Raw genomic sequence first — 25,296 nt, 5'->3', positions numbered from 1 at the left:
ATCATGATGAAGTCAAAAAATGGATCGATTCGTGGTTTGCGGCCAAACCACTTGTTTTTTTTTCCAAAAGGGTATCCACGATTTGCAGGAAAGATGAGAAAAAAGTAGTTGTTGGTGATGGGAAATACTTTGAATATTGAATTTGTAATCGTTTTTTGTCAATTAAATTTCAAATTAAAAAAAGCATGAACTTATTATACCTCTATCGAAATTACGAAAATTTTTACTGTGGCAACATTGTCCATGAGTAGAACTCAAGATGGCTATATATGAACGACTAGGAAAAGATTGGTTTTCCATTCTGTATTTGGAAAGAAACATCATAGATGAATATTTCAGGAAAAAGTAGGCTTCGCAATTTTCAAAAAAAAACATTGTTTGGCAAGCAATTTACACACGTGACAGAGAAAGTTATTTTTTATCACTACAAAACCTGTTTACAAGCTACTGTACCGAAAGCTTGCAAAACATTGACACCGTCATGGATATTTTCATAACAAAATGACCAGTTTACTCTACCATTTAACCGTTTACTAATGTCCATACCCGAAAACCGCACAAACATGTTTTCGGTTGCGCCAATCAACACATCGTGACGATGTTGCTCTGACAGATATTCCCTCCCTCTGGTGAACGAAAAGCAATAATCAACTGTTTGCAATTTCTTCTTTTGCTGTATTCACCTAAACACACACACACACACACACTCTCGCCTCATTTAGGCCGGTTTGGGAATTCACAACCGCCTGTTGAGCGTGGTTGGGCTCCGATGGAACTAACCAAAGAACAAAAAAAGAACATTAATATTTGTTTCCCACAACCACCGCCACAATGCGGTGTGGTAGTGGTTCATGGACAGTCAAAGACGAGGCTCCCCCCTTTCCCCGGTCGATACGAAACCGGCTCAGCCGAACTGCCCACCAATCTGCGGCTAGTTTGTTGAGTGAGTATTCCCCCCGGTTTGCCCGTCATCGACCCACCACCCATCAACGCGCTTATCACATTCATTTCCACCTGCTCACCTTCAATGCCGCGATGCCGAAGAAGACGATCCGCCGCCGACTGGTTGAGTCTGGCGAGGTGTTGTTTATTCTTGTTTTGTTTTGAAGTTACCCCGAGTTAGTCGAGCTCGAGAAGGTGGCGTAATATGCCGAGATTTGCATATATTAGCACGCCGCCTCGGAACAGGTGGGGCGCATACCGGTCCTCCGTGGACGCGATGTTGCCGATGCTTCACGGAACACGGAAGCTGCTGCACAGCTGCTAGTGGTGCTGGAGGTGGTGGTTGATGGGCTGCATGGGTTATTAACCCATCACAAAGTTGCGGCATCCTCCAGCAGAAATCTGCACAATTACCGACGGCACAATCGTCTAATTGGAATGATTTTGCTAATAGCACACTTTTGCTAAACGTTTCTTCAGCAGAGATGCCATCATTGGGCTATTAAAGCTAAACCTATAATCACCGATTCCCAACACTAATAGCACACCCGGTGAAAAAGCGATAGGAATAGTCAAAACAGTAGGGCACTCAGTCCGATACTCAAGGAATGTATTTTTCATCGTCTCCGGGCACTGGACACGGTTTCACGTTCGTACAAAAAAAAAAGCTAAACATGATTTTCGTTGTAACTCGACCCCTGTCCTGGTGTTTCCTTGTGGGCTGCGTTCTACGGTTACTAAACGGCGGAATGCAAAAGCTAGTCAGTGAATTCCACAGTTTGTGTTTTTCTTTCTTTTTTTCCTCCAAATCGGTGACACAGTTCCCCTTTTTAAGGAAGGATTTGAGTTTTTCAAGGCGTTGTTGATACCGGCCCGGTACAGCTACAACATGTGCTGTTGCATTTTTTACACGAATTGAAGCTTGTCCGTGCGTGCTTTCGCCGTCATCATCATCATCGTTGCAGTATTGGCAGTTGTAAAACTATTTCCCATACAACCATGTTCCTACTACTGGTAGATTAAATATTTTTTGCTTCTAAGTTAGTTAGAGTTGGTTCCGTATAAAATTCATTATAATACATTGAAAGTTTTACTGCATTTTGCCGGTGTGTTTCGTTCCTGTTTCATTTATCTGCTGCAGTAGCATCGAATGCGCAGTGGTCGACTGGTTCTTTTGTTTCTGATGAGATGTGCTGCAGATAGTCATTAATCGGGTCTCGTATTTTCAATTTACCTATATTTTGATGTGGGAATACATGTTATTATTTGATTGATTGGAAATACTTTTTGATATAAAATAAATTCACATATGTACCATGTTGGGCAATAAGTTCCCGGCCTGACATACAGATGGCGCCACCAACTAAAAAAGCCAGCGAGTGCGAGGTCTACCCCGCAGTCGACGATCTCTCCCAGGTTCTCTGCTGAACATCACGTATCACGCCATTCTCTCTTCCGGCATTCTTGCTACATGTCCAGCCCACTGTAGTCTGCCGTGTTTAATAAGCCTTCCAATGTCAAAGTTGAAAGCGTGCGGCTGTACTACGCACTCCACCAAGTAATTGGAATGATATGGGATAGAGAGGAAATACCTTCGAACTGGCTGGATGGTATCATATGCCCTATCTACAAAAAGGGTCACCGACTTGATTGTAAAAACTATCGAGGCATAACACTTCTCAATACCGCCCACAAGGTCTAGAGTTCTGTTCAGCAGACTGCGTCCATTGGCAGAATCCTTTGTCGGCGAATACCAATGTGGTTTTCGAGAAGTTCAACGTTCAACGACGGACCAGATGTTCATCGTGTGACAAATTCTCGATAAGGCGTACAACTTGCGCACTCATCATCTGTTTGTAGATTTCAAAGCAGCGTACGACCCAGTGAAACGAAACGAATTGTGGCAGATCATCTTAGAACATGGCTTTCCGACAAAGCTAATTAGGCTGATTCGTGTGATGCTCGATGGATCGACATCAAGCGCCAAGATAGCTGCAACTACATCCGATGCTTTCGTGACTTAAGGTGGGTTGAAGCAGGGCGACGCGCTCTCAAATCTGTTGCTCAATATAGCGCTCGAAGGTGCCATACGAAGATCCGGCGTGCAAAGCAACGGAACCATCATCAATAAGTCTCACATGCTTCTTGGTTTTGCGGATTGCATTGTTCTAACAGATCGGCTGAAAAGTTCGTATCGTTTCTATTAGAGGGCGCCACTAGAATTAAATTCATACCATTTTCAGTTAGTACCAACCTTCAAAAGATACGTGTATAAATTTGACAGTTGTCTGATTATTAGTTTGTGAGATATTGCATTTTGAGTGAAGCTACTTTTGTTAATGTGAAAAAAATGGAAAAAAAGGAATTTCGTGTTTTGATGAAACACTACTTTTTGATGAAAAAAAGTGCCGCCGATACCAAAAAATGGCTTGATGAGTGTTATCCAGACTCTGCACCGGGCGAAGCAACAATTCGTAAGTGGTTTGCAAAATTTCGTACTGGTCATGTGAGCATCGAAGACGATGAACGCAGTGGACATCCAAAAGAGGCTGTTACCGATGAAAACGTGAAAAAAATCCACAAAATGATTTTCAATGACCGTAAAGTGAAGTTGATCTAGATAGCTGACACCCTAAAGATATCAAAGGAACGTGTTGAACATATTATTCACGAATATTTGGATATGAGAAAGCTTTGTGCAAAATGGGTGCCGCGTGAGCTCCCAATCGATAAAAAAAAACAACGAATTGATGATTCTGAGAAGTGTTTGGAGCTGTTATATCGAAATAAAACCGATTTTTTTCGTCGATATATAACAATGGACGAAACATGGCTCCATCACTTCACTCCGGAGTCCAATCGACAGTCAGCTGAGTGGACTGCACGCGATGAACCGAACCCAAAGTGTGGAAAGACTCAACAATCGGCCGGTAAGGTTATGGCGTCTGTATTTTGGAATTCGCATGGTATAATTTTCATCGACTACCTTGAAAAGGGGAAAACCATCAACAGTGACTATTATATAGCGTTATTAGAGCGTTTGAAGGACGAAATTTCAAAAAAACGGCCTCATTTGAAGAAGAAAAAAGTTTTGTTTCATCAAGACAATGCACCGTGTCTCAAGTCGATGAAAACCATGCTGAAATTGAACGAATTGGGCTTCGAATTGCTCCCTCATCCACCGTATTCTCCAGATTTGGCCCCCAGTGACTTTTTCCTGTTCTCAGACCTCAAGAGAATGCTCGCTGGTGAAAAATTTAGAAGCAATGAAGAGGTAATCGCTGAAACTGAGGCCTATTTTGAGGCAAAGGACAAATCGTACTACAAAAATGGTATCGAAAAGTTGGAAGATCGCTATAATCGCTGTATCGCCTCTGATGGCAATTATGTTGAATAATAAAAACGAATTTTGGCAAAAAAATGTATTTCTATTAAACGATACGAACTTTTCAGCCGAACTGTTAGGATAGCTTGCATCATAAAAATATCACAAGAAAGTGTATTCCCTATTTTGCATGAGTACTTGAATATAATATTTTTACAAAGTTTATGGCGCGTTTTCTCACAGCTGAAATCATAAACAACTTACTACTGAGGGCAAAAAACAGTGAGACTTTCTTCATAATTTCAAAATTCTTTATTTGTTCTTCGAAATCATCTATTTCGTCCCCCTCAAAGTAATCCCCCTTGGCCCCAATACATTTGTGCCAACGATTTTCCAATTCTCGAAACAGTTGTTAAATTCAATTTCCGGAATAGTATTCAATGCGCGTTGCGATTCACGTTTGATGTCTTCAATTGACTCAAAACGGTTTCGCCGGAGCGTTTGTTTGTTTGAGTTTGCTGAACAGCCAGTCACATGGAGCTAAATCAGACGAGTACGGTGGTTTCGGAACGATATTGGTTGAATTTTTGCCGAAGAAATCACGAAGAATCAATGCAGTATGCGACAGTGCATTATCGTGGTGCAAAACCCAAAAGTTGTTGGCCCTTAATTCCGGCCTCTTTTTACGAATAGCTTCACGCAAATGACGCATAACACTCAAATAGTATTCCTTGTTGACAGTTGACAGTCAGAAAGAATTCGGAGTGCACCACACATCGATAATTAAAGAAAACTGTCAACATTAGTTGATGTTGATGGCCTTCCTGGGCGTGGTTCTTCGTCAACACGTTCTCAACTCTCTTTGAACAACTTGTACCAATCAAAAACACTTGCTCGCGACAAGCAATCATCGCCGAAGGCCGTTTGCAACATGCACCCTGCCACAAGTCGATGAAAACAATGGCGAAATTGAACGAATTGGGCTTTGATCTGCTTCCCCACCCCTCATACTCGCCAGATTTAGCCCCCAGTGACTACTGGCTCTTTGCTGATCTTAAAAAATGCTCCAGGGAAAAAGATTTGGCTCAAATGAGGAGGTCATCGCTGAAACTGAAGCTTATTTTGAAGCGAAAGATAAATTTTTTTATAAACATGGCATTGAAAAATTGGAAAAACGTCGGAACCGTTGTACCACCCTAAAAGGTGATTATGTTGATGAATAAAAAAAAATTTTCAAAAAAATGTTGTTTTCATTGTTAGTCTCGGGACTTATTGATCCATGTGTTATAATGGAACTTCTCTGTTAAACAATTTTACTCATTGTAAAAATCGCGGATGGCACTTTTAATACTTTCAAAAAATAAACACAAATGAATATTTTTACGTGACAATTGGCACAGATGTCACTGACAATCATACCAATTCCGCACGAAATATAATTAAAAACTCTTACTACTTTTTGTCCACAGTGGTATCGTTACTATGGCGAAATTCCATGAATTGAAATTCGAATTGCTAAAGCATCCACTATATTCGCCTGATTTTGCTCACAGCGATTATTTTCTGCTTCTAAATTAAAAACAACTATTCTTAATCCACATAGTGGTGTGCTGCCCTTCTTATTAAGATAATTTCTAACATTAATTTCGGCTCATTTTTTGACACCAATTTATTCAGATTGATTCGAGTAGTTCACAAAGGCATGCTGCAGCGTTTATGTCACATATTCGGCTCTGAGAAAGCTCATTTCAAAGTACGTGCCGCGTTTGCTCACTGTTGACCAAAAATGAGAGCGTGTTGATAATTCTGACCAGTGTTTGGTAATGTTTAAACGTAACAAATCGGATTTTTTGCGTCGATATGTGACAATGGATGAAACATGGGTTGATCACTCCACTCCGGAATAAAAACGATCGTCATCTGAGTGAACAGCAACTGGTGAACCTCGTCCAAAGCGTCCCAAAAGCACAACAATCGGCTGGAAAGGTTATGGTCTCAGTATTTTGGGATGTGCCTAGTGTAATATTTATCGACTATCTTGAGAAAGGAAATACCATTAACAGAATATTATATAGCGTTATTGGAGCGTTTGAAGGCAGAAATTGCAAAGAAATGACCGCAAGACACCGCACTGTGTCACAAGTCAATCAATACAATGGCAAAACTACATGAATTGAACTTCGAATTGCTCCCACACATCCACCTTATTCGCCAGATTTGGCTCGTAGCGACTACTGGCTGTTCGCAGACCTGGAAAAAATGCTCGCCTATAAGAAATGACGAGGTTATCGCTAAAACTAAGGCCTATTATGAGGTAAAAGATAAATTGTTTTACAAAATTGGTACTGAAATGTTAGAGTGGCGCTGGAATGATAGGCTCGGGACTTTTCAGCAAATTTGATTTACGAACTTAATCAATGACCTAATAGTAGCTTTCAAACGAGCCTAAGTTTGTTTAAAACGGTTCAGCCATCTTTGAGAAAATTGGGCGTTAAGAAAAGTGCACACCCACACATACTTATTCCGATCTCGTCGAGCTAAGTCGAATGGTAAATAACACTATGGGTCTCTGAGGCTCCGTTCGAAAGTAAAGTAAAGTTTTCTATAGAGGAAAACTTAAATAAATCAACTGGAACGAGTTTTGTAGCGAATTTAATAGCTGAGACTGAAGCATTTTTGAGTTTAAGGAGAAATCGTGGTATAAATGTGGTTTGTGATCAATTTTTAAGCACTTCTTATAAAATAAAAAATATTTGCGTATAGCACTAAAAAGCCGCATTTGACTCGCGAGTCGCCGGTTACCGACCCCTGGTTTAGTTGATTGTTAAATTCCCGTGATTAACCAGAAACGAAGGCAAAATCTTAAAAAAAAAAAAAAAACGGGTGGGTAATGCCATCGACATAACCGGATTGACGTGAATAAGGAACCAAAGCCAATACGCTTCTAAGTAATAATAATCGTTCAATTGATTTAAAAACTGGCGTAAATTTTGACTTTTGCTGAATTCTTTCAAACTGTAAAGAGTACATTATGTCATAAATTTCTGAAGGGTTTTATTTAAACTGATACATATCTTGCTCATTCGAATAGTTATTAATCGAAACGCGTATAAGTCTGCTACACTAGTGCGTCAGTAAGTATGCTTCGTAAACGGTCGTTTCGCCGAACTAGCAATAGAGCATAGATGTCGCTTATCTCTTCTAAATATTATAAAAATATCCGTACTTGTAATGTAATATTTTGATGTAATCTGTTCTAGCAATCTTTTCAATAACAACGGCTGTTTTACTGCCCAGCTTGTTTTGGCTTTTATCAGGGGAACTGTATGTTTCTCATCTGAAACTCGTTCTCATTTAAGAAACCGAAAACATCAAAATAATAATTTAAAACAAATCAAGCGAAAGCAGTGGCCTCTTGCATACAAACCTGTAACCGCATCGTTTACCCGGTCTACTCAAAGAAACCTGCTTTAGTTAGGTCCAAACAAACGGCAGCGAGGTTGGACAGCACACGACTTTAACAAATATGCCCAGCCGCATTAGTTATTATTTCGTTTGTGCTCTGTTAATGTAAAAGTACAAAACTATAAAATTGAAAATGAGCATAGAATATTGTCCGTTAGATGAAATATTCTATATTTTAGATGTACGCATTTTGGTTAACGAGCGGGAACTCCGATATCTTTCACCATTTCTTTATTTTAAATCAACTTCAAAGTCAAAAGATAAATCCTCTGCATTTGAAATAAAAAAAAAAAAAACAAACAATTGCAATACAATACTAATACAGATGTATGATTCGGTGAAATGATTCTTTCGGCGAAACGAAATTCGGCTTGTACACGTTTCATATATACCTACCTTGAGTACTAGACGAAAAGTGAAGATGAAGAGAGAAAAAAGACCAGAACTTGTGAACACTGAACACTTTATTCATTTGAAATGTCCTAATCAAATCGTTGAAAATTTAATCGGTGAGGAAATTTCTTTCTCAAAAATTCTGAACAATTTATCCCCATTAGTGGTTCATGTATTCAAGTATTTATTCTGAACAAAGAATTGGAATTCAATTGATTCAAGCGACCTTTCAAGAGACATTTCTTTTGGGGACTTTGCTGCTGCCGCCTCCTTCTGATATCTCCGAGGAACGAACGGAATTACATTCGATACCTGCTTTGTTGGTGGAGCCTCTTTGATCTCATTCGACTAATTATTTCTTTTATTTTTTCTGCCTTCAATTTTCCTTCCAGGTCGAAGCTGGTGATGTAATTGTGAAAGTCAACGGAACCGACGTGCACGGATTCACGACTAAAGATGGTAAGTTACGTTTCTGTTACGATCATATTCTGTTCCACCTTTAAGGTTCCCGTCAACCTGACACAATTCTTCTCACCGTCCTGTTTGGATATTTTTTTCTTTCTTTTCCTTCGTTACAGTGCTAAAATGCCTTCGGCTTTCTACGGATCCAGTGACGCTAGAGCTGAAAAGAGGTCAGTATTGGTGCTGGGGCTTCAAATCGATCCGAAGTGGTGACGGGTGGTAGTCAAGCTCGATGCCTCTCCGGTTGGCACAGTGTCAATTCTGTAGAATTTCGTTGGGTAAATTGTAGAATGAATATATCAAATGAAAACATTCTAAGCTAGCGTGATATGTATATGATATTTTTTACTGACGTATAGGTGCTATAATTTGTTATTATAACTGAATCATTCGCACCACTGAGTGTTTAATGCATGTCAATTATATGTATGTTACCGAACAATACACGTTAGAAAACTTTCAAACCTCAGAATCAACTGTAAAAATGTGTCACTTTAGATGGTTCAATATGTCAGTATCTGAAAACATGAGTCTACCCAACTTCTTCTAAGTGTGTAGGCAATCCGTCTTAACTAGGGATTGTAACATTGCATAGTAACCAAAACCAGGACCAGACAACTGGCTTCTTTTTCCAGGAATTTACGTAAAAAACTGTGTGACTTCGGAAATCCGCGAAAAAAATACGTAAATTCGATAATTCGCATAAAGAATGGCGAAAATTGGCATAGAAAAAAAGCACGTAACTCCTCTGACCCGCTCTGAAGAAAAAGCACGTGACTTCGAAAATCAGTGTAGCTTCGGGAATCCGCGTGAAAAATAAAACGCGTGTCCACAAAAAAATTGTTACTTCGGAAATCCACGTAAAAAGAAGCGCGAGATTTCGAAAACCTGCATAGCTAGGGAAATCCGCGTAAAAATGACGTAACTTCGATAATTCGCATAAAAAACCGCGTAACTTTGAAAATTGGCGTGAAAAAAATGCGTAACTTCTGAAATCCGCTTAAAAAAACACGTGACTTTAAAAAAAAATCGCGTCTTCAGAAATTCGCATAGAAAATTTGTTACTTCGGAAATTCTCGTATAAAAGTCGCGAGACTTCGGAAATCTGTGTAGCAAGGGAAATCCGCGTAAAAGCCACGTAGCTTCGATAATTCGCATAAAAAACCACCTAACTTCTAAAATTGGCTTGAGAAAAAACGCGTAACTTCGAAAATCCATCCGCTTTAAATAAAAAAAAAACAGGTGGCTTCGAAAATCAGCATAGCTTCGGGAATCCGCGTGAAAAAAATCGCGTGACTTCGAAAATTCGCATAGAAAAAACGTAATTAGGAAAATTCGCGTGAAAAAAAGAAAAGAATGAGTTCGGTAATCCGCGTGAAAAAAATGCGTAACTTCGGAAATTCGCATGAAAACCGCGTTATTTCAGCAATCGGCGTAAAAAAAACAGTATGACTTCGAAATCTGTGTAGTTTCGGGAATCTGCGTGTAAAAAACTCGGAGTTCGGAAATCCGTTTAAAAACCACGTAACCTAGAAAATCAGCGAAAAGAACTGTGTGACTTCAGAAATCCGCTTGAAAAAACTCGTAGCTTTGGAAATTCGTGTGAAAAATAAGAAAAACGCTTACGAAAACACGTGAATTTGGGAATCCCCGTCAAACTTCAGTATTCACACAGAAATATTTGTGTGAAAAGTTTCACGTGACTTCGGAAACCCACTTAGAAAATCGAATGACTTCGGAAATCCGAGTAGTTCTAAAAACTCGTATAAAAAAACCCGTGACTTCAGACACCCACGCCGTTTCGAAAATCCTTATTAAAAAACTCGTAGCTTCGGAAATCTGTGTGATAAACAATGCGTGACTTCGAAAATCCGCTTAAAAACGTGAGACCTCGAAAACCCGCGTTTTTTCATAAAATAAATTTTATAAAATCCACGTAAAAAATCGTGAGACTTTGAAAACTTGCGTAGCTAGGGAAACCGCGTAACTTCGAAAATTGATGTGAAAAAAAAACGCGTAACCCAAGAAATCCGTAACTTAAAGAAAAAAACACGTGACTTCGTAAATTCGTAACTTCGAAAATTCGCTTGAAAAAAACGCGTTACTTCGGGAATCGGCGTGAATAATCGCGTGACTTCAGAAATCCGCGTAAAAACCGTTTGACCTCGGCAATCCGCGTGAAAAAAATGTGTAATTTTGGGAGCTCGCATAAAAAACGGCGTTATTTCAGAAATCGGCGTAAAAAACCATATGACTTCGAAATCCTTGTAGTTTCTGGAATCCGCGTGGAGAAAAAAAAACGTAACTTCGGAAATTGTGAAAGACGTCAAAACTTCGGAAATTGTGAAACTGCGCAGCTAGGGAAATCTGCGTGAAGACACGCGTTACTTCGATAACTCGCATTAAAAACCGCGTAACTTAGGAAATCCGCTTTAAAGAAAAACAGGTGACGTCGAAAATCAGCATAGCTTCGGGAAATCTGTGTGAGAAAAAATCGCGTAACTCCGAAAATTCGCATAGAAAATTCGTAACTTCGGAAATTCGCGTGAAAAAAAACCGCATGACTTCGAAAAATTGTGTCAAAAATACCGCGCGACTTCAGAAATTCGTATGAAAAACGCGTGGCTTCAGAAATCCACGTCACTTCTAAAATACGCAAGAAAAATTTCGCATTTTTTTTTAATCAGTACGAAAAATACCGCGTAAAAATCGCGTGACTAGGAAATCCCCTTGAAAAAAATCGTAGCTTTAGAAAAAAAAAGATAAAACCTTCGAAAATTCGCGTGAAAATAACCGCATTACTTGGGGAATCGACTTTAAAAGCGCTATATATTTAAATCCGTCATTTATTTCGGAAATTTGTATAGCTTCGGGAAACCACGAGAAATAAAAACGCGTAATTTCGGAAATTCGTAAGAAAACAGCGTAGCTTGAAAAAGAAACCACGTAATTTCGAAAATCTGAGTAAAAGTCCGTGTATTTTCGAAGATCCGCTTACAAAAATGCGTATTTTCTGAAATCCTGCGAATCCGAGTGTATCTTTGGAGAACCACGTAAAAAATGCAAAACTTTGGAAATCCGCATGAAAATGAAAAACGCGTAACTTTGAGAATTCGCATAAAAAACAGTATAATTTAGAGGACCCGTGTGAAAAAACCACGTGACTTCGGAATTCCACGTGAAAAAACCGTGTCTCTTCGCAAATCCGCGTATCTTCAGAAATCCGCGTAGCTTCGGAAATCCACGTGAAAGAGTTTCGTTGCTTCGGAAATCTTCGTGAAAAATACCGCTTAAAAACGCGAGATTCGTAAATCCGCGTGAAAAACCACATGACTTAAGAAATCTGCATAAAAAAACGTGTGACTCCAGAAACCCGTTTGAAAAGAACATGTATCTTCAGAAATCCGTGTAGTAAAAGGCATAGGTATCTGTGTAAAAATCGGATGTGACTTCGGTGATACGCATTAAAAAATCACATGAAAATTCGCGTAGCTTCGGAAATGCGCTTGAAAAGTTCCACGTAGCTTCGGAAATCCGCGTAGAAAAAGGCATAGCTTCGGAAATTCACGAAAAATACCGCGTGACTTCGGAAATCCGCGCGAGAAAACCATATGACTTCAGAATTTCATGTAAATAAACTCGTGACTCAAGAAACTCGTAGCTTCGGAGATCCGCGTGGAAAATTGCATAATTTCGGAAATTCGTGTAAAAACGCGTGACTTCGGAAATACGCGTAAAAAGGTCACTTGAAGACTTCAGAAATACGTTGAAAAAAAACTCGTAACTTCGGAAATCCGCATGAAAAATTTTCGTAACATCGGAAATGCGCGTAGAAAAATGCAAAGCTTCACATGACTTCAAAAATTCGTGTAAAAAAAACGCACGACTTCAGAAATACGTTTGAAGGAAAAAAAGCTCGTAACTTCGAAAAGGATGTGTGACGTTGGAAATACGCGTGAAAAAATTACATGGCTTCAAAAATTCGGAAATCCGCGTAAAAACAACCCGTACTCCAAAACGGAACATACTTCGATTTCTCATATAAGGCTGAATCAATGTTAACCAACTTAGAAAAATGAAAGATATTATAACACATAAGTCCCGAGACTAACAATGGAAACTACATTTTTTTGCAAATTTTTTTTTATTCATCAACATAATCACCTTTTAGGGTGATACAATGGTTCCAACGTTTTTCCAATTTTTCAATACCATGTTTATAAAAAAATTTATCTTTCGCTTCAAAATAAGCTTCAGTTTCAGCGATGACCTCCTCATTTGAGCCAAATCTTTTTCCCTGGAGCATTTTTTTAAGATCAGCAAAGAGCCAGTAGTCACTGGGGGCTAAATCTGGCGAGTATGGGGGGGGGGGGGGGGGGGGGGGGTGAAGCAGATCAAAGCCTAATTCGTTCAATTTCGCCATTGTTTTCATCGACTTGTGGCAGGGTGCATTGCATCAATCGCGGCACCCACTTGAAAAAAACCTTTTTCATGCTCAATTTTTCATGAAGGATAGTAAATACACTTCCATATGATATCTGTGTCATCTCAGCAATCTCACGGAGCTTCACTTTACGCTTTCATTATAATTTTTATCACTTCACTCACATTTTCCGGTGTAACGGCTTCCACAGGTCTACCCGAGCGTTCCGCGTCATTTGTGTCGGTACGACCACGTTTAAACTCGGCGAACCACCGACAAATCGTTGCTTCTGATGGACAAGAGTCCGGATAACATTTTTCAATCCATTGTTTCGCTTGCACGGTGTTTTTACCCATTATAAAACAATGTTTTATCAAAACACGAAACTCGGTTTTTTCCATTTTTTAAACAAACTACAAAACGACTTTACTCCAACCTCGAAAACTCAGCTGTTTCTGGTCGGATCGACTTGAAATTTTGACCCGTTTCAAGCAAAGTTTAGTACTCTAGAAAGATGTGGTTACTGGTTTACTACGAGCGCCATCTCTGCTTTAGTCTCGGAACTTATTGATCCACGTGTTAGGTCCACAACTTACTGTACAATTTTATCAGGACCCGACTTTCGGTTCCGTAGTTACAGGGTGAAGTGAGTTTGAAATTTTAAACCCAATTTTAGGCGACGATGCAATAAAACGAATTTTTTAATCAAAAGGTGACTCAAAACAATTTCAATTTGCAGTTTATGCTGGTTAATTGCCAACTGAATCGATTTCGGTTTTGTCTATTCCGGAAGTATCTGAAATAATGGACAAAAACATCAAAAAGGAACTAATTTCATTTTCTCAACCGATTTGCACAAACTTAGGCTCAAATGAGAAGTTCAAATTTTACATACTTCCCCCTATAATTCAAAAACCGGAAGTCAGATCGGAATAAAATTCCATGGTAATCTTTACGATTCAATTTTATTCGGACCGGACTTCCAGCTTCTAAATAAGCGTGTAAAAAATTGCACACTTTTGTTTAACGAAATGATACTGAAACCCAAAAACCCCCTCCTAATTTATCTCAAAACTGATTTAATTTGTAGGTTATGTTAGTTATTGGCAGACGAACTTTCTTGTTTTTTTTTATCCAGAGTCAATGATAAGTACTTTGAAGAATTCTACAGTGATATGAAAATGGTATCATTGCATAATTATGTAGATTGAAACAGCTTTTTTTCGTGGTAGTTGAGCTGGATATTTTTATTGAATATATTATAATTCATAAATGTTAACATTAAGTCACATAATTTACAACGGATTTTCAAGTACAAAATCGATAGGGACTAAGTCAATGAAGTTCTTGCAAACCATAGCTAAAGCAAACAATTCCAATGCCAGTTCATAGAAAATCTCTCACTAAAATGTCAAATTCCCATACGTTTGATCTCTTTCCTAGACATTCTCGGAATCCGTAGATCTACGAACAATTCCGTCAATCTGGCATCACTGGCCGTGGTGCATATAAGATAGAAATAAAATTACTGGACTAGAATTCCGGAAATTTCCGACAGTTCATTAGATTTAATTATTCAACCGCAATGGTGAAACACCACTTAGCAATTTCGGATCTATCTAAATCAACAAAAAGTGTCAAAACAACGCAACTGAGAAAACAGTAAAACTTGGTCACGTTTTGAGTTCATGATTAAAAACAACCTCGCAGCGTCTAATCAACTTGTTTCGCACGAAAAGCTTATCTTTGCTAGGACTTTTTTGTCAAATCTAAAAAAATCGACGCTTAAACGCCTACGCAAGCGTGTCTAGGATTACATGGTCACACTGTGACTGTCAACAGATAAGCGCATGGGGGGCTCAGTGGAGCAGAAAGCGACTCGCTTTGATTTACCTGGCTAATGTTGAACTCGCTAAATTCGGCATCTACCAGTCTGCTATTCGGCACGACTAGAAGACCTTTCCAGAATAATGACCAATTGTTTGTCCTGATTTGTCAGAGACGAATTGGGCATGTTTAGCACATTGCTAATGAAAAACAACGCACTTACTGCGTATCAAAGTCCCGTATCCCGATTTAGAAATATTTTCTTGTGGTAGCGAAACGTAAACAGAAACCAACCGTAGAACTCAGCCTACTGTGTTAATTATTACGTTACACCTCTTAATGACATTTGTTTACTTTGTTTGATGGCGAAAATGGCGAAAATAAACCTGCGACAATCAATCTGTTCTCAAATCGTCATCGACCTTTTTAGCGTTCTGTCATCGTATTTGAACAACTAAATAGCAACATTTGAATGACCACTTATTAGTTTTCTGTTTTTGCGAATTCTGTCCAAGTTGGAAACTAAACGTCATTTGTTTACGAACCACCCACAACTAAACACAGCACATTCCGTTTGTGTTTTTATCTATATATTCGTATTTTCAATGTTGCCATTATCAGCTCAGTACATAATGCCTAGGCCCATTTGCTCGAATATACTCTGATGCCGAGTGAAACACTTCAAACATTTGTTTGTTAGCTCCGGTGACGATTGGGAATGACGGTTTACGTAACGTTCTGTTATTCGCTGTGATGGGAATCGTAGAAGAAAGAAGATCGTTCTTTTTGGCAGACTCAGACAGCTACAGCAATTTGAATGGTCACTGAATGACAATTCAACCCAAAGGGTAATCTTCTAATTTTTTTCCCCTACCCGTTCACTTTTTCAGACCCGAAAATCAAAGCCCACGTCCGGAAGTATCTGGCCTCGATCAGCAACCAGCACCCGCACTCGGACGGCCATCAGTTGCAGTATTCTAATCCCTCGTCGCCAATTCACAACCGACACTCGCCGGCATCGCCACTTTCCGAGCGGGGTCCGAGCCGAATTCAGTCGCCGGCATTCACCGGCGGTAGCAACGCCGGTCGGTACGGGCACCGGACCTGCACATCCGATCCGTCATGTCGCCCGTCGCGCATTCCACAGGCCGTGCTGGCCCCGAAAAACTCCTGGAGTGCACCGCAGTCTCCGCACGGTGTCAAAGTGCCGCGCCCATCGCAAATTCCGACCGCCAATGGAACGTCGCCATCGGTGCTGCCACAGCAGCAAAGTAGTCATCATCAGCAGTCATACCAGCAACAGCACAGTAACCAGTATTCATCGTCGGGATCGCCGTTTTTCCAGCAGCAGCAGCAACCCCCGAAAAAGGGATTCGAAGCATACATGATGACCGGTGATCTTATCCTGAATCTCTCGCGGACACCACAGAGCTCGGGAATACTACCGCAGGCCAAGGCTAAGGTGAGGCATTTTTTTTTGTTTTCTGGATGTAGCTCTCGTTTTCCACGTTCAGACATAGTTCGAATAAATAAAACTAGAACGGCTTCAAATTTATTTTACGTTTCGTCTTTGACTCATCAGTGCTCAGAGCAGCCCGAGAGCTGACCCAGAGTCGCCCAAACAACTTTCAAGATGTTTGTTTTAGCAACCTGTGGTCGCTCTAGATCGGACTCCAATCGCGTAGTTTTGCTCTGAAAATTTTCTCGGGTCGCACCGCGACATCCATGCGAGCTTGTTTATTTTTTCTTTTTTTATGAGTTGTGTAGGGCGCGTACCACGTGTTCGTTTTACTCGGAGTCAGAGTCGCCCGCGTGTAGGTTCAAAATCGAAAACGGTATTATAGTAATTTTACATAAAAATCAACACATAATGCTCTTAAGTGATGCTTTCACGCAAAGTTCGATTATTGTAGGTGATATAGAAGTTGGTATAATGAAAACATTTGTCACTACTTAGAGCAAATTCAGCAGCTAGAAGTTTTATATGTAAGATCTATAATAGAACAATAGCAAGCCGTTCTATATTAAATTTGAAGGGGAAAAAACTTAAAATTTATGCAAGGTGAACATACCCATTATCAAATTTATTCTAGGTCTCATCTTTGACTCATCAGTGCGTAGCAGCTTATGTTGAACTGCTAGCGCGACCTGGTGGCTCAACATAAACTGCTAGTCAAAGATGAAACCTAGAATAAATTTGATAATGGGTATGTTCATCTTGCATAAATTTGGGGGTTTAAAAAATAAGTTTTTTCCCCTTCAAATTTAATATAGAACGGCTTGCTATTGTTCTATTATAGATCTTACATATAAAACTTCTAGCTGCTGAATTTGCTCTAAGTAGTGACAAATGTTTTCATTATACCAACTTCTATATCACCTACAATAATCGAACTTTGCGTGAAAGCATCACTTAAGAGCATTATGTGTTGATTTTTATGTAAAACTACTATAATACCGTTTTCGATTTTGAACCTACACGCGGGCGACTCTGACTCCGAGTAAAACGAACACGTGGTACGCGCCCTACACAACTCATAAAAAAAGAAAAAATAAACAAGCTCGCATGGATGTCGCGGTGCGATCCGAGAAAATTTTCAGAGCGAAACTACGCGATTGGAGTCCGATCTAGAGCGACCACAGGTTGCTAAAACAAACATCTTAAAAGTTGTTTGGGCGACTCTGGGTCAGCACTCGGGCTGCTCTGAGCTTGAGCTTGAGCTTGAGCGACCACCCCTGGTTGCTACTCCGTTACTGATCGGGATTAGCTGAAATTGTACAGGGAATTTCTAGATGATCTGACCTCGGACTGGTAAATCATCCTTCAATGTACATCTTCTGGTAATCCCAGAATTCATTGATCAGTATCGGCTAGAGATGGGCAATTCGTTCGCGAACGGTTCAAAAGGACTAGTTCTTTTGAAAAAATGAACGAGCTATAGTTCTTTTTCTGAGAACGGTAGTTTCTCAGTTCAAAGTCGAGGGATCTTTTTTTGTTTTTTGAGCTCGCTCAACCTTTTTTTCAAAAACGGTACTAATAAGAAAGTTTCATCACGAAACCTCAGTTCTACTTCGAGGGACCTTTTTTTCCTTGCTTAAGCTTTGAACAAACAAACCAACTATGAATATAACGAACGAACGGCTCTGGAGAACTAGTTCTTTCAACAGAACTCTGCATCACTGAACGGTTCTTTTAAATGAACTGTTTTGCCCCTCTCTAGTATCGGCGCCGGCCAGGCCCGAACGTAGATCGTCTAAGGAATGGGAAGGGATGTTAGTCCAACACATGTTGTTACTAGAGGCCGTATATACTACTGCGCACTCCACAAGTGTCACGGAAAAAGGATATTTGTTAGTAAAATTCAGTATTGGTTTCGCGCGCGACTCAGTATGTTCCGGTTTCAAGATGCTCGGATGTACCACTAAACTCACTGACTTCTCGAGTGAACGTTTCAACAATATCCTATATTGAAGTCCCGGGAAGTCTTGATTCACAGCTCTTATTCGAGGAAACTGAAGAAAAAATTGCAATATTACCGCGCAGGGAATAAAAACTTCCCTATTGTTTATAAATGAAATTATGTGATACAAAATAAACGAGTGAATAGGATTTAGACAAAATAGTTACTATTTTTACCTGGAGCTGTTAGCGGAATATATTCAACAGTTGCACTATTTATGTACCATTTAATTCCATTATAAAACCGATACACTGAAGAAGGATGTAAATAACATTCCGAATTACGCGTATCTGTATTGTAACGTTTGTTATGCTTTATTAAAGTGTATTGACTTTGTGAAAGTGTAATAACGTGACAGTGAAATAGTGGAATTAAATGGTACATAAATAGTGCAACTATACAAAATAGTTGATTCATTGCATTGACATATTCTAAACAGTTGTTATAAAATCATTTTAAATCACCAAATAAAGGGTAACAGATTTCACGCGCGTCTTGATTCTATACTATTTTCGCTTTATTATTTTAATTATTTATTAAAATTATCGATTGGTTATATTGGTTGATCTGGGCAGCCGGCTACCGAGAAAAATATAAATTTATTGTTTGAAATATTAATATCAAGTGTTTTTTTACTATGTATTCAATATACCGATATATGTTATCTCTGTTATTACCGTTGTAATATCAACGGATTTGCGCAATAGTTGATTTTTATCATTCAATATAATCCTGAAAGACAATCAAAAGCATGGAAGAAGAAAACATTCCAAATAAAACTTTTCTCCGAAGCTAGACGGAAATTGATAGGTTTTATCATAGAGGTTTTAACCCAAAGCAAAATTTTCTGATTCTATGTGCGGGGTTGGGAATCGAACCCAGGTGGGCTGCATGAAAGGCATCGACTTACCCATTAAGCTATACCCGTCCCCGAAATTGATAGGTTGAATGAAGAGATAATTTAGTAAAATAGAGTAATCAGAAGTGAAACATTGAAAATATCTGATAACTGAAAGGAAAAAGATAATCTTGCAATTGTCGCCTTTTACGACATGGAAGCAGGAACCCAGTGGATCTATTCTTGGTTTATTTTTTCCGCCGGATTCCACACGGCATCTAGGCTGGTACTGTCCGGAGAGAGCTAATAGGTACTATCAATCTCCTAGCCCCTATCTGGGTCAGCTCTCGGGCTGCTCTGATCAATAAACGAAAACGGTATAAGTGCAATGCTGCATTCCTTCTTAAAATGCAAGACTAATCACCTTTATCAAATCCGAACAGCATTAGTGGTGAAGTAACAGGTCAAATAAAGATGAATTTTTAAAACATGAACGTTTGAACAAATTGTGGATGAGATTTTCAAACGTAGTTTCAAGAATTCTCACTTATAATACTGTGGTATTCCTCTTTCCTCTCGATGTTCTTTTCGATATGGGATTTCTGGTTAAAGCATGAATGATAGGAATATTCAAAAAAAAAAATTCTATTGAACATAGGCGATTTGGACCTGTTCTAAAACCGGGAATTTCTATCTCGCGCCCGGGAAAACCAAAAAAAACCGAGAAATTTGAAATCGATTCGCCACCCTGAATTAGTTCAGCCAAGAATTGATCCACTAATTTCCTGTTCCATGTCGTAAAAAGCCACTAAAACGTGAGCTCGCAAATTAAGATGTATTTTCGTGCCGATGACTGAACGGATGACTGAAGAAGCTCAAATAAAGCAGTTGTAAACGGAACATTTGTGAACTTTACCCATGCAGATAAAAACTACTTCCGGTCACAGTAAGACCGACTAATTGAAATTGACCGACAGAAAGTCATTCCACTTGACGAATTCGCTGTAAGTTCCGTTTCGAGGTCTTATGAGCCCCTATTTCCGGAGCTTCCAGAACCAACAATCGAACACAAGTATAGAAAAATTGAGTTTTTAGACCGTCAACCTGCAAATCCGGAAAACTAGAGTAATTTGCTGACCAAATCAAGGAATTTGCTCTTATGCTAATAGTACCCTTTGATTATATGACAAAATTTTTGTGTATACGGCCTTCACGTAATTTTTTTTATTCGTAATGGTGATTACATGTTGCTTGAGACACCTGTCCCTTCTTGGGTGGTCTTTGGTCGAAACAATAGTTATTGATGTAAATCTTTAATCACATACGAAAATCATATGAATCTGCAACAAAGTTTTTTACCATTCAAAGACAATAATTCTGCACTAGTAATACAAATAATAAATCACTCTCACTCACATTATAGAGCTAATCATATTCTTGAATAATTATTTTTATGTCAGCAATTGTTAGACATCTGTAGATTTTTTCAAAAATCTACAAAAGCCGTACAAAACCTACATCTGCAAGACATCGGAGTGATTCCCAAGGTATCAACAATTTAAAAAAAGATTTCAAGTTTAAGTCGTTCAGTTATAACGAGAGCTTAAAAAAGTCACGCATTTTCAATGGAAGAATTCAATACAACAGGCACATATTCGTATTTTTAACGGTCTCATTCGTAAATGATCGCATCCAAAACAAACGAAGAGCGACACAACATTTTCGTCTCTCATTGCAACAAAAGAGAGTACCATTGTCAATGTCACTCTTTTCCCTAGGATAAGACGAAACAAAAACAACGTCTACAGGGAGAATTAATCGAATTTCATCGAATTCTTTCATTGATATAATCAAAATCTGTGACATTTGGTTTTAAAGAGCATCTAAAATGTGATAAATCGAAGTAATTGCATCCCAGAAATTCTTTGGAAACCAAAACTACAGTAGATACGAGCACCAACAGGTAAAATCCTTCTGAATCGTGTTATGTTATTATCGAAGCTTCGGTTGGATATCGACACTGCACAGTATACGATTTTCAACTGAAAACCGAAAATGACTGAAAGGATCAACGAAAAAAAGAACACCAGTTCCGCTTATGTCGTTGACTGGGCATGGAGTGACATTTATTTCTCGTCAGTTTTCGTCTATTTTGAGTCAATGAAAAATACTTTTACTAGCTTTCCTCAGAATCTACTTCTTTAGGAATAATCAATTCTTTATGAATAACATTTTTTGTGGTTTTGAGAATAGAAAAAGAAGGCGTTGGTAATGATAATATGCAACGTGCACATGGCTTTTTCAAAACTTACGTTTCGTCTTCGACTCATCAGTGCATCTGCAGACCAGCCCACGAGGTATCAAAATCCCTGAATGACTAAAATCTGTTAGCAGCCAGTAGGCTGTCAAATTGTTTCGTTCTTTTGCAAAACACGTCAGGATAAGTGTTTTGCAAAAAGCATCAACTTTACGTCTGCTCTGCTGATTATGTTGACCATGTAGGGAGGCATTAGCAGTGCAACATAATCTGCTAATGCACTGATGAGTCGAAGACGAAACGTAGGAATACGATTAGTTGTATTTCTTCCAACAACAAAATTACGATGCATTATCAATCACACAACATTAGAATGTTTATTGATTAAACTTCCGAAAATTTTCATGGGGTTAAAAATAGAAAAAAACTGGGCTTTTTTTCTGTGCACATTTGTAAACTAGTATCAAGTATGACGCACTTATAAAGTTAGAAAAATTCATGCGAAATTACGCCAAATTTAATGATCATAAAAGGAATGCGATGTTTTTCGTAATTTTACACGAGAATTAAAATTTACACGTACAGAAGCATTAAACATTTTTATGATTGAAAAAAGTTTTTAATGAAAAGGATTTCAGGGATTTCAATCTTTGTCAGGAGAAACATTTTTAATTTGGTTTCTCCTTTCAAAAATTTAAATTCCGATATTCACTTAACTCCATGCAAAGACATCATATTAACAAGATATCCAGCTCTCGCATTTCCCGAACAAATCTTTGGCAACATCCTTTTTTGCGACCATAGAAGTAGGGGAGAGAAATGTCAAATTCGTACGCGCCAAAATAGCAGCACTGCGCACCCATACAATTGACTTGACATGTTGAATGAGACGCCGTGCGATGGCGTTGCTGAACTGAAGATTGAGATCGCTCCAAGCTGACAGGGTCTGCTCCATGGTTGCAACATTGAATATCGATATTTTCTGTCAACGCTGTAAATTATCGATATCTTCAATTTCAAGTTGATATCAATATTATCGATAAATATCGATAAGCTTTTTTGTTTTTTTTTGTAACCATTTTCACCAATCTACCGAATTTTTGTGAAAAGCTGAAGAAATTTGGTAACCTGTGAATATTTTCTAACTGTGACTTATTATAATGTGTCGCCATCGAGAATTCTAATTATCTTCGTACAGAGAGATTGCAGTATTTGTCATATATATTCTAGCAATTTGATATGGTGTTTCAAGCTATTTAAATTGTACTTGCTTTTATGTGTAAAAAGCAACTAAAAGTTCCAAATACTGTTGTATCATATGAGGAAATATGCACTCCAATTAACTAATTTGAATTTTAATTCGGTCCGTAGAAAGGATACACTCTAAATGCCATTGTTTTGTCTATTCACTGTTCTGTTCTACTAATCCATTCGCTTGTCATTATCTCGACATTATTTACCTACCTTTGAACCTACCTGTTTGGCGGTCCACCATGCAGAAGGCAATACCTGTTCCTTTTAGTCATTCCGCGCCTATCATTACTTTAAATCCAATCACCACTTCCAGCATTCTTGTCGATGACGATTTTTACTGAACGCCTAATTTTCTTCCAGATCGACAGCCTACGGGACTCTCCCAGTCATCGGGCCAGTACGAAGCGGAAAAACGGTGCCATCGCACCGCACGCCAAGTGTGACTCGTCACCGTCGTCACCGTCAAGCGAGAGTAATTCGGAAAACCAGCACAGTAAACAGCAACAGCAGAGTGTTCAGGATCAACAGATGTCGAAGAAGAGAAGCCGCAGCCAGCAGCAGGCAGAAGAGGATGACGAGGATGGTGCCGATGAGCAGACACACAATGATCAGAATACCGGCAGTTCGATAGAGTCGATTGTGAACAGTAGCAGCAAAAAACTCAGTGGCGGTAGCTATCAGAACAACAATCACAACAATAACAACCGGATCGCGGAGGAACAGCACGAACAGCAGGGATTGAACTCGAGGCATGGCAGCAGTGGATCGGCGGCTGCTACTGCTGCTAGTGGTGGTGCCGGGCGAACCATTGGCAGCAGTAGCAACAGCGGAGGAAGCAGCGTCGATGCAGCGGATGAGGAGGAGAATGCCGATGATTTTATGGACCTAGGAAGTAACCGAACAAACACTAGCGGCTGTGTGTCATCCTCGCTGCTGGGCGAGCGCAACTCCGCCCGACGAGACGTCCGGCCCGGGCAGGATGGCAGTAATAATAGTGTTAGCACTCAGCAACCAGCCGTCGGAACGGGAAGCGATAGTGTTGATAGTAGTAGTACGGCTGTTACCAACGGAGATTTACGTCACCATCGCCATCATTATCATTCCGACCGGGAACGCATCAAATCTTCCTCGTCCGCTGCTTCGTCCGGCGGAGGAGCCACCGTTAAAAGTGATAGCTCACCGGAAATGAGCTACTCTGTGCCAACGTCTCCAACATCACTGTCGGCTGCACCCATTTTGGACGGGTATTCGTCTTCGCTGAAAAAGAGAGACATGCTGCTGGCAAATTCGGTTCCCACCAGTCCGGAAACGGGAATGCAAGAAAGCGTTCGCCGGAGCGGTAGTGGCCTTCCCCATCATCCTCATCACTATCACCATCACCATCACCACCACCATCACAATCAGCATCTCAGTGGCGCCATCAGCAATCAGCCTCCGAACAGTGCCGTGGTCGGTGGAAGTTCTAATCTCGTCAGTGCCACCATGAGTGCAGCCGGTGCCGGTATCAGTGGGGCAGTGGTGCGAAAGTGTGACGCCGCCGGTTTCCGCACCAGCCGATCCGAAGATCACCTGCAGCAAACACAGCGAGACGGTGGTATTGGGGCGGTGGTTCCGATCGATATCGACGAAGACGTGAACAGTTCGCTTAACACACTGCTCGACACACGGCATGATTCCGAGGAAGTTCAGGGTTCCGATCACGATCGGATCGTGTGGACGTACAATGCTCCTGTGTCGCAAAATAATGGTGGTGGTGGCGGAACTATGATGGGAACCGGAATTATTACATCTCCCATTTCGCACCCCAGTTCGATGAGTTCATCGCCTCAACGATCGGCCAGCGATAGTCCGGCGTCGCCTACTTCCGTGTCCTCATCTGTGATGTCCTCGTCGGGCGGTTCTAAAGGTGCCAATGATCATACCCACAACGGGTACAGTAACAGTGGTTTCGAGGGTGGCCGAGGGGGCAGCGGGACGCATAGTAATCTGCAAAGTTTAAGCTGCCAGAACGGTGGCGGCGGCGGCGGCCATGGGGTAGGCGGTGGAGGCAGCACAATGGACCAGAGTGTTTCGGAAGCGGTCTCGAACATTTCCAGTCCGGACTACCAGGATGAGCACGATCTGCTCAGCACACGGGATTTGGCGGCGATGGCCATCAGCGATCCCAGTGATTCCGATTCAACGATACTGGTTTCGGAGACAACCCATCGAGTGCACGATCGCGATCGTGACCGTGATCATAAAATTGTGATACAGGTTAAGGGAATGCAACAGCAGCTGCAGCAGCATGCCCACAACCAACAACAACAACTGGACAGTGTACGCTATACCGAGCTTAAAGATTCGGAAGACGAACTGGCAACACTGACCGACGATATGCCAGCGATGGGACCCCTGGGGGGACACGACGGTCAGTTCGGAAGTGGTGGCCGCGAATCGTCACCACCCGTTTCGGACGATGGTAGTGACGTGGATTCGCTGCACTCGTTCCATTATTCGCCGAAAGCGGTCGACCTACCGTCGGCCGAACGGCTGGCAAAGCGTTTGTACTATCTCGAGGGCTTTAAGAAAAGTGACGTTTCACGTCATCTAAGTAAAAAGTATGTTATGAATGTTTTTTTCCGGTTTTTGTTTTGTTACATTCGTCTT

The 25,296-nt window shown here is 40.2% G+C and overlaps 1 protein-coding gene across 12 annotated transcripts in view; it reads left to right on the top strand.

The window, feature by feature from the left end:
* LOC131425588 (PH and SEC7 domain-containing protein) overlaps window positions 1–25,296 on the top strand; it is a 196,275-nt gene that overhangs the window by 141,986 nt on the left and 28,993 nt on the right. For 11 of the 12 annotated variants that reach the window (XM_058587593.1, XM_058587591.1, XM_058587590.1 and 8 more), the window contains 4 exons: window positions 8,518–8,584; window positions 8,704–8,757; window positions 15,728–16,299; window positions 23,008–25,247. In XM_058587593.1, the coding sequence (XP_058443576.1) occupies window positions 8,518–8,584; window positions 8,704–8,757; window positions 15,728–16,299; window positions 23,008–25,247 (2,933 nt within the window). Of the gene's footprint in view, window positions 1–8,517; window positions 8,585–8,703; window positions 8,758–15,554; window positions 15,658–15,727; window positions 16,300–23,007; window positions 25,248–25,296 lie in introns of those variants that run through there. The other variant, XM_058587598.1, reaches the window with a different exon arrangement.

This window comes from Malaya genurostris, chromosome 1 (assembly GCF_030247185.1).
Source record: "Malaya genurostris strain Urasoe2022 chromosome 1, Malgen_1.1, whole genome shotgun sequence".
NCBI lineage: Eukaryota > Metazoa > Arthropoda > Insecta > Diptera > Culicidae > Malaya > Malaya genurostris.
This window is presented reverse-complemented; position numbering and strand designations above follow the sequence as displayed.